The following is a 9,418-nucleotide window of genomic DNA, read 5'->3' on the forward strand; positions in this document are numbered from 1 at the left end:
ATATATATATATATATATATATATACATATATATATATATATATATATATATATATATATATATATATATATATATATATATATATATATATATATATATATATATATAGACCATGGATTACTATATACCAATCAGGTGATATACTAGAAGCATAAATCTGTATAATGGACAAATCTATCTTACTTTTGATGGACCGCTTGTTACCCTGTTAAGTCTTAGGTCCCGTTTGGATACCCCCTGTTAAGGTTTAGCACCTGTCACATTGGATGTTTGATGCTAATTAGGAGTATTAAACATAGACTAATTACAAAACTAATTGCATAAATGGAGTCTAATTCGTGAGACGAATCTATTAAGCCTAATTAGTTCATGATTTGATAATGTGGTGCTACAGTAACCATTTGCTAATGATGGATTAATTAAACTTAATATATTCATCTCGCGAATTAGCATAGGAGTTCTGCAATTAATTTTATAATTAGCTCATGCTTAGTTCTCCTAATTAGGATCCGAACATTTAATATGATACTGCTAAAATTTAGCACCCAGTATCAAATACCGCTCGAATACACAATTACCCCAAAAGCTGCTTAGATTCTCGCCGAGGACTATGAAACTGTCACCTGGGGCTCTGCACATCCCGTGTCCTCTAGCTGCTAGCTGCACCTTTTGGCCATGCGTGTTTGCATGTATCTCCCAATCTGCTACACGCATGCACGGCGAGTAGTAAACAAAGCAGAGTCACCCCGCCGTAACAAACATCTCCTCCGGGCCCGTTTAAGCCACCTAAATTAAACCAACTTAAGTAAACTAACTATTCTTTTAATAAAATGGTATAATCTGGCAATTTGCCGGGTAGTTTCCAATTTAATCACCGATTTCATTGATCGAAACGAACACCAAAAGTCTTACACGAAGACGAGCACACCTAAGTAAAAGAAAGACAGAGTTTTACATAAATCCGATTACACACAGAGTACATAGTTTACAAACCAGGTTCAAATATATAAATATTACAAAGAGCTTGACGCGAAAGCAAAAAATAAAAACTGACATGATTAAAATAATCTAGCACGACGATAAAAAAGCGATCGAGCTAAAGATCACACCCTCTGTCGACACCGAAAAGCTAGCTCGACACAACGCAGAAGCGAGACTCCTTGGAGAGTAGTGGTGGGATTCAGCTCAGGGCGAATAATCAACTCCTTGAAAGACCAGCTCGCTGCACCGGTTCCCTGCAGCCTACTGCGCCCTGTGTCCCCGTAGCTTGGACAGGGGCAAGCAAACGCCTCCGTAGGCACTATGGTAAAATCAGGGCTCGGGTACGGTGTGAATCCTGATTCCTGCATCGATGTCGACAACGACAAGCAGGGCGTGTACCGGTGTACCACAAGTTCAGGCTGAGCCCTGAATTCATGGGTCGGTTGGGCTGGGGGTCGATGATTGACGGCTCTCTAGGGCTTACGGCCATTGCTACTGCAAGTCTGCAACATGCAACCTCCTCGCGTAGCACAGAAGTAGTGCTAGCCCACGTTACTCATGTGACCTGCTTGTCCCCGTTGCCACTCCTTGCAACTGTGAATGCATGTGGCCTTGGTACTTACCAACTCCTTGCAACTGTGAATGCATGTGGCCTTGGTACTTACCACTGTCTCCAACTCCATCCCGTGTGTGTGATAGATCGATCCTCTTCACGGGCATTGTCTGGTGGTCTGGCTCTTGAAAGCATTTGGGAAATCAAGCTTTCGTACGTGGTGGCATCTCATTAGCTCAGGTGCTAATTGTCGTAGTCGCCATTGATCTCAGCTGAGATTGTTGCGCCATACTCTGTCTGATACTCCACATCTCTCTTCTCTGACTTTTCTTGCATCCCCTCCTCGCCTCGGTTCTGAGCTGAGCTCTGCTGAGTCCTGACCACTCACCCAACTCGGCGTACATAAAAAGAAGGCAGCTTTTGGCCATTTGGCGGCTTGGCTACTCTACTGGGAGCGAGCGCCACTGTGCCGCAGCCGACGCCACGGCTACTGGCTCCAGTCCTGCTCCTGCCTGCATCCCCTGTTCCTCGGCTACTCGGCGAAACCTTATCTTTTCCCCGTATGCCCAGCCCACCACTACTCCACTAGGGAGAAAGAAACATACGCATGCCACCAACGCAGCGACCTCAGAACCTCTCAGATACGCATCAGTTGGCAGAAGCAAAGCTGCCGAGGGGAGGAGCCATAAGTAGTAGAGAGAAGGGGGACGGCGTGCGGCGTGGTGCTGGTACCCGCAGCCCGCAAGTAAACGATACCGACACCGAGAAGCAGCCACGCACGCGCGGAGCGAGAGCGAGAAGCGAGCGGGCAAGTTAGCTAGCTAGTGCCGTCGGCCACAGCCCGCCATGTCGGCGCTAGTGGACGCGCTGTGCGCGCCGCCCGGCGACGCGGCGCTCATCTACGACACCTTCAACGCCGCCAGCTTCCTCTTCGACGGCGCCGCGGCGGCGGCGCTCTACGACGGCGCCGGCATTGCCGTCGTCCCGCCGCTTGCGCAGCAGCAGGCGGCCGGGGAGGTGGCGCCGCTGGGTGATGAGGCGCAGGCGGCGACGTCGTCGGCGCCGACCAGGGTCAGGAAGCGGCGGCGGCGGGCGCGGAGCTGCAAGTCCCGGGAGGAGACCGAGACCCAGCGGATGACGCACATCGCCGTGGAGCGCAACCGCCGCCGCCAGATGAACGAGTACCTCGCCGTGCTCCGCTCCCTCATGCCGGAGCCCTACGTCCAGAGGGTACGCCGCACGCGCCTCTCTTCCTTCGTTCCCACTCTCTAGCAAACGGACATCGCTTCGCGTCAACCATGTTCCTTTCCCTCCCTGTCCTCTACTTGCTCTTCTCGTGTTCGCCAAAGGAAGAAAGCGATGGCGGAGCAACCATGGTGGAAGCATGTCCTTTTCCCGAAAGAGACCCGCCGCCATTGCTGTTCAAGCATCGCGCGAGCAGTTCGTGCAAGGCATTCCCTTTTTCTAGGTCAAACGCCACTATATACATTACCACCTGCCATTCGCTAGCTTTCCTCTACTGTTCGATTTCTTTGTTCAGTCTTGGTCCGGCACCCACAAACCATGCATTAATGTGTCCCCCTCTATCATTAACTCCTCCCTCGTTCTTGCAGAGAGTTTAATTCAATGCTCCATGGCTACTGGCTAGCACTCCGTCCAAATTCTGACAAAATTAATGCTCTATTATTTTCTGGCTCGAAATCTTTGGCAGGGCGACCAAGCTTCCATTGTCGGAGGGGCAATCGAGTACGTGAAGGAGCTCGAGCAGCAGCTGCAGTGCCTCGAGGCGCAGAAGCGAACGCTGCTGGTTCATCAGCACAAGGCCGCCATGCCGGACGCGACGCCGATGCACCACTCCGGTAGCAGCACCAAGACGGAGTCCGCGACGCCGCCGCCGACGCCGAGCAACTGCAGCAGCAGCGTGACCGAGGACGCGGCGGACCACGCGCCGCCGCCGCCGTTCGCGCAGTTCTTCACGTACCCGCAGTACGTGTGGTGCCACTCGCCGCGCGGCCCCGCGGCGGCGGCGGAGGACGCCGGGCGGCCGGGGGTGGCCGACATCGAGGTGACGCTGGTGGAAACGCACGCCAGCCTCCGCGTGATGACGCCGCGGCGGCCCGGGCAGCTGCTCGGCCTGGTCACGGGCCTGCAGGCGCTCCGGCTCGCCGTGCTCCACCTCAGCGTCACCACGCTGGACGCCCTGGTCCTCTACACCATCAGCGTCAAGGTACTACCACGCGGCGCGCGCGCATTCGTAGCTGCTTTCGATCAGTTTCTTCTCTCAGTTTAAAGTTTCCACTTTTAGTCCCGCGTTTCGATGGTAGGACAGAGATTCGCAGCGAACACAGCCCAATGCAATGCGCTCGAAAACTAGAGGGATCTTGCACATTAGGCTCACGAATCGAGTGATTCCAGCGCAGGAAAGTTTGCGTGTGTCTCGGCGCATCATTTAGGAATCATGAGCTCACTCTGCACGAACCAAAACCCAATAGAAAATCCATTAGCAACGCTCTGAATGAGCGAGCTGTGTCCGTTGATTCGGCACAGCACGGCATCAATCTTAGGTCTGAACAAAAGAGCGTCAGATATTCTCCTGCCGTAGGATGGGTAGACCACCAAACATCCAGGGGTCAGCAGGGGGATCATCAGTGATCACATCGCTGCTGCAGTCCGGCACACGAGAGGTCCTTTCGTGCACCGAGTTCGAACCAGCGCATTATTGTTGGAGGCGAATCATATATGCTTTTGATTTCCCCCGCCAAAATCTAAAATCTTGTATGAGAGAATCCGATGGAGCTGACACGAACACTGGACACCTGGGTCTTTTCTTGCTCCCCGCCGGTACGACTGCATGCTACAGAGGCGGTGTTGGTGTGTAGTGCTTTGCTTTTGACCGGGGAGTTCAGCGAGGCACCGGGGCCCCTGCCTGCCAACCTGCCATGGCGAGCTGAGCTCGCATCGGCATCGCATGCAGGGCAGCTCCACTCCTGCCTTTGTCAATGGAGTTGTCGCGTCGGTCTCCATGTTCATGGAGTGTGCGCTGCACTGTGCCGAGCTAACAGTAGTAGGAGAGCCTAGGAGTAGTAGTCGGAGTAGACACTGTGGCGAGCTGCGAGCTGAGATGCGTAGCGTGTGACTGTTCATGGAGATGGATGTTTACACAGGAAGAAAAGAAAAAGGAAAATACTGGCGGCAGGGTCCAGGGGGAGAATCTTTTCGCTGAATTGAGCGGAGGAGATCAAGATTGGCATCGAGAAATGGGCGGAAAAAGGCTATGCCTATGCGGCAGGGAGACAGCGTACATGTTGCTGCCGTCCTCTCATCTCCTCACCTCTCCGCTTGTGTTTATTTTGGCCACGGCCGTACGGCACTGTGCCGTAGTTTACGACCACGGGCAGCGGTGGTGGGTGGTGGCAGCAAGTACCGGCAGCAGATTCCCCTTCGGTTGATCCTGATGCATCAGTCATCTAGGCATTCACATGCGTGTCGTCCTTCACCTCGTTCATGCATAGGCAGGTGGTCTAATCGTGGCGTGTGGCTTTGGTGTGCAGATCGAGGAAGGCTGCGGCCTGGCGACGGTGGACGACATCGCCGCCGCCGTGCACCACGTGCTCTGCATCATCGACGCCGAGGCCACCGAGCAGCAGCAGATGCTCGCCGCCGCGGGCCCGCGATAAAGGCCTCCCGGCCGCGAGCCGTTCGAGTTCGACGACGTCCCCGGCGATCGAGGTCGGTCGAGGAGAGAACCATTGCTGCAGGATGCCGTGGCCCCAATCACGCACACGGCCGGGTCCTTTTCGGCCGAGGCGCGGGGCTTGTGAGCGAGCGGTGCCAAGGCGCGTCTCCTGTGCTTGCCGTGCGTCTCCCCCCGTTTTTGCTGTGGAACTGCCGTTTTGCAGGGTTCGTGTGGGACGTCTCGTCGTAACTGTGTAGTTTGTTCCTTTTTCTCTCACTGTTTTTTTTATTGTTTTTCTAGATGTCCAAGCGTGTTGTTGGCATGTCGTCGCAATGTTTCGTCTCGCATTCTATGTGTGATGGTTAGCTTCTTCTCCTGCCACATATATGTTCCAGAGCCGCCTGTTCCTCTCTTGGCACATTCAGTTTGAAGTCCCAGGGACGAATCATGGGCTGCACGAATTTGTGGCTTTCTGGTGGCTTCAACAGGCCTCAAGTGGGCTCATTATTGTTACTTTGTGGCCCAAATGGTGGCCCATTTATCTCTCCATCGGCCTAGTAAGCGCATAGAAGAGAGAGGTAAGGAAAGTCGCAGGAATATCGGCCCGCCGCCCAAACCAGGCCACTGGGCTAAAACTGTGTGCTGGACCTGGACCTATCACGCGGAAAGGCCTTTTCCTCAAGACCACCCGCCCGCCCGCAAATTTCTGCTCGCAGCTAACAACAATTACAGCCCACTGCAACATCACTAAACTGACAGGCAGGTCCTCAAGAGTCAACAAAAAGTCATTTGTTATCTTATTCAAAAACAGTCATTTGTTATGCAAGTATATAACGAAATCCTTTATTTTTCTAGCAATTTTACTATCAAGACTCGGAATTCTTGAAGAAGGCAGAAGTAATAAGGAATAAAACAGCTCCTCTCCCTATCAGGGCCAGGAACGCCTACGCAAGCTCTCGTCCGGACATCAAATCCGACCCAAACTTCGGCTCATCTCAACTTCAACATCCCCAGAAAATAAAATACTACCGCCGCTGTATGGACACCTCTGGTGAGATCGAGCACGAACGCACGACCTCTTTTCTGTCTCCTTCCCCAGACGCCATGTGCAGCCCTGACCCCTGGCCTATTTCCCCACCGGCCGGCCAATCATCTCAATGCTTCGGAGTCACTCATGTCGCGCGTGTTCCAATTCCTGACGTCGTGTGACCAGTAACCGTAGCACAGATGACCACGCTCTTCGCTTTTTCTAATCACTTCCCTGAGCAGAATCAGCGTTCATCGAGAGCACTCAAAAACATTCTGGCCCAAAGCCGGGTAGCCCCCCGTTTTGTCATTCTACAAGGCTCCAAAACTCGCAATAATAAAGTGCATGATGCAGGGGAAAGTCGCACTAAGCAGGCCATGATTTGTTATGCAAGCTCGCGCTCGCGCGCACCTACCGCTTTTCCATGGCGAGGATCCACATGCACTGCACCGACGTCTTAGACAAAAAGCAGAGGCCAAAACGTTGCGTGAGTTCCACATCAGTACACTCCAGCTCTGACCCAACTTCGCAAGCATCAGTCCTGAGTCCTGACTGCTGACAGTGAGCTAAACAAAATGATACATGTCAACCAAGGACACTAGCTAGAACAAAATATTTGTTACCAGGAACATCTGCAAGTTAATTTTCCAGCTGAAGAGGACTTGGAACTTCTTTTTTCTTTTGTGGTTCCTAGCTTACTGGATTGAGTGCAAGTTTCATACTAATATGTACTAAGCAGTTGTTGATCCCGGGTCTGCATCAACCTGCCCCCCAACTACAAATTGACATCGAAAAATGCATGTTAATGGCCTAACCACAGGATGGCCACCCAAATTGTTGTGCTAATAAGTAACAGAAACTTGAATGAAGGGTGTCAGTGCAGCGTTATGAGCAGCGAGGCACTGGTCACCTAACGAGACCAAACACCTCCGGAGAGTAACCAAATCATACAATAATTCAGGACAGGAGAGTGAGTCACGCTTCCTTTTCCAAGTTCAACACGCACATCAGCAAATGATTGCTCTAAATTGACAACTACTAGAAAGGTAATCGCCAGTGCTGAAACTCACTCACTTCTCACCTGGAGAAACCCTTTGGCCTAAGACTTAAAACTCACTAATGCAGGGAGAATTATCTGGTGTAGAATCCAATGTTATGAGAGAAGTAGCAAGATGGAAGAAATTGGGGTGGAAAAGGGAAGTTTTTCAAGCCCTATACAATTATCCAGTAGAGACACCAAGCAGGTGCAGGAGAGGAGATCTCACCAGTCACCATTCACCAAGCATTGCAGACGAAGGGTTTCGGCAGTCTGTGCCACCACAATTCACAAGAACCGATCGAAACAGGATGAAATCTGCGGACTCTTGGTGTTGGCACCTTGATCTTCACCGAAAGCACACGCACACAAAAAAAGTATCGATGTCATGTATCCTAGTCAGAAGAAGAACCACCGAGAATCCATGGCCTCACATTGGAAGAACTGAATCCTTTCCCCTGCCACTCCTGCTGCTGAAGCATGACCTCCCCACCGACGGCAATCTCTTCGCTGCATCCGGCAATGCGCGGCCGCTGCGGCCGCCGCCGCCGTCCTTGTTGCTGTGCTCCCCGTGGCACCGTCTTGACGATCCCGAGGAGCCTGCCAGAAGGCCGCTCTCCCGGGCCATCATCAGCTCGTCCTCCAGGCTGGCCTGCAGCACGTCGGCGATGGACATGCGGCCTTCGCGGTGCGTGTCCGACAGTGACGACGACGCCCTCACCGGCGGCGCGCCGTCCTCCCTGATCTCGACAATGCCGCTGGCCTCCTCCGATCTCCCCGGGCAATCTTTCGGCGCCTCCTGGCTGCCTCCACCGCCGCCGCCACCGTTGCCGCTGGCCGCATTCTGATTCTGGGGCTCGTCGCGCGCCTGCTCCGAGTAGTCGTCTATGGTCAGGACCAGCTCGGTGTTGTCTCTCCGGTGCTCCTCCCGCGTGCCGCGGCGCTCCGGCTCCGGCTCCGGCGACACCACCCCGACGGTGACGAACGTGATGTTGCAGCGGCAGAGCGGGCAGTTGGAGTGCGACTTGAGCCACGTGTCGATGCACGGCAGGTGGAAAGCGTGGCTGCACTTGGGGAGCAGCCGGAGGCTCTCGCCGTCGCGGAACTCGCCGAGGCAGACGGAGCAGTCGGTGCTGTCCACGAACCCGTCGCCGCGCTTGTACTTGCACACCGTGATCTTGTTGATCAGCGTCTCGTCCAGCCCGTCCGGCGGCACGGAGCTCCACGGCTCCTGGCTCCGCGAGCCGCCGCCACCGCCGTCGCCGCCGTGGCCACGGCCCCTGCCGGAGCCGAACAGCCTGTTCCACAGGGAAGTGAAGGTGCCGCAGTACTTGGAGATGATGGTGTAGTAGCTGACGAGGAGGAAGGCGCTGGCGAGCACGCCGATGATGGCGATGACGAGGGGCGAGAAGGTGGGGCCGGAGGAGTCGTCGCTGCCGCCGCCGAGGTCGAAGGCCGGCGGCGGGGGTGGGAAGATGAAGTAGCACCACTGCGGGCAGTACATGCTGCAGAGGCCCTGGGAGCAGTCCCTGGTTGGCTCATAGGGCACCCACGTCGGCTGCGGCCCAACAATTGCCGCCGGAGGAGAAGACGACGCCACTGCCGCCATGGAAGACAGAAGCACAGTAGCAACAACCAACACCGCTGGGCTAAAGGGGGAGGAAAGGATAGAGAAGCTGAGCCCCAACGCTGGGTGAATCTGAGCTACTCCTATCTCAGACAATCCGCCTGAGGCTGCCAAGCTCTAGCAGAAGGCTAGAGCAGAGGATCTCCATGAGTTTCTGGTCCAAAATCCAAATAATTGTGGCCAGATTGTGGAAGCAACCTGCTAGAGAGGTAGGTGCCTGTGCTTGTACTCCTACCTCGGCACTCCAGGTGTTGGGAAATGTGAGAGGAGAAGGGAGACAGATCACGAGATGCTGCCAGTGTGAGGCATGCCTTGAGACTCCGAGGAACTGCTGCTACAGAGTACAGATCAGTGAGAGGAGTGAGAGCCAAAGCAAACCAAACTGGAATGTTCTTGCTTGGAAAGCAAAGTATTTTGCGAGTGGGAGAGGCTGACAGGGGGAGGGGAGGAGGAGATGGATGGTGGTGGTTGGAGGCTGGGGCCTACGCTGCCGCTCTGCTTTCATTTTCTTTTCCTT

At 54.0% G+C, this 9,418-nt stretch overlaps 2 protein-coding genes across 2 annotated transcripts; one reads left to right on the forward strand and one right to left on the reverse strand.

Annotated features, from left to right (window-relative positions):
• The first annotated feature begins 1,967 nt into the window (after window positions 1–1,967).
• Window positions 1,968–5,624, forward strand: LOC101783005 (transcription factor bHLH94). Its single transcript, XM_004953453.4, has 3 exons — window positions 1,968–2,765; window positions 3,247–3,762; window positions 5,087–5,624. Exons 1-3 carry the CDS (start codon window positions 2,382–2,384, stop codon window positions 5,210–5,212), a joined length of 1,026 nt encoding a protein of 341 aa, XP_004953510.1. The 5' UTR covers window positions 1,968–2,381; the 3' UTR covers window positions 5,213–5,624.
• Window positions 5,625–7,128: 1,504 nt separating this feature from the next.
• On the reverse strand, window positions 7,129–9,418 carry LOC101783410 (E3 ubiquitin-protein ligase Os04g0590900). The gene has a single exon (XM_004953454.3). It carries the CDS (start codon window positions 8,881–8,883, stop codon window positions 7,705–7,707), a length of 1,179 nt encoding a protein of 392 aa, XP_004953511.1. The 5' UTR covers window positions 8,884–9,418; the 3' UTR covers window positions 7,129–7,704.

Source organism: Setaria italica, chromosome I (assembly GCF_000263155.2).
Source record: "Setaria italica strain Yugu1 chromosome I, Setaria_italica_v2.0, whole genome shotgun sequence".
Lineage (NCBI taxonomy): Eukaryota > Viridiplantae > Streptophyta > Magnoliopsida > Poales > Poaceae > Setaria > Setaria italica.

What these genes read in the sequence shown, in the direction of transcription:
- LOC101783410 (XM_004953454.3), bottom strand. Translation starts at nt 8,883, where the DNA reads ATGGCGGCAGTGGCGTCGTCTTCTCCTCCGGCGGCAATTGTTGGGCCG.
- LOC101783005 (XM_004953453.4), top strand. Translation starts at nt 2,382, where the DNA reads ATGTCGGCGCTAGTGGACGCGCTGTGCGCGCCGCCCGGCGACGCGGCG. An exon ending in CGGAGCCCTACGTCCAGAGG is followed by an intron (nt 2,766 to 3,246) that starts GTACGCCGCACG and finishes AATCTTTGGCAG; the next exon opens with GGCGACCAAGCTTCCATTGT. An exon ending in TCTACACCATCAGCGTCAAG is followed by an intron (nt 3,763 to 5,086) that starts GTACTACCACGC and finishes TTTGGTGTGCAG; the next exon opens with ATCGAGGAAGGCTGCGGCCT.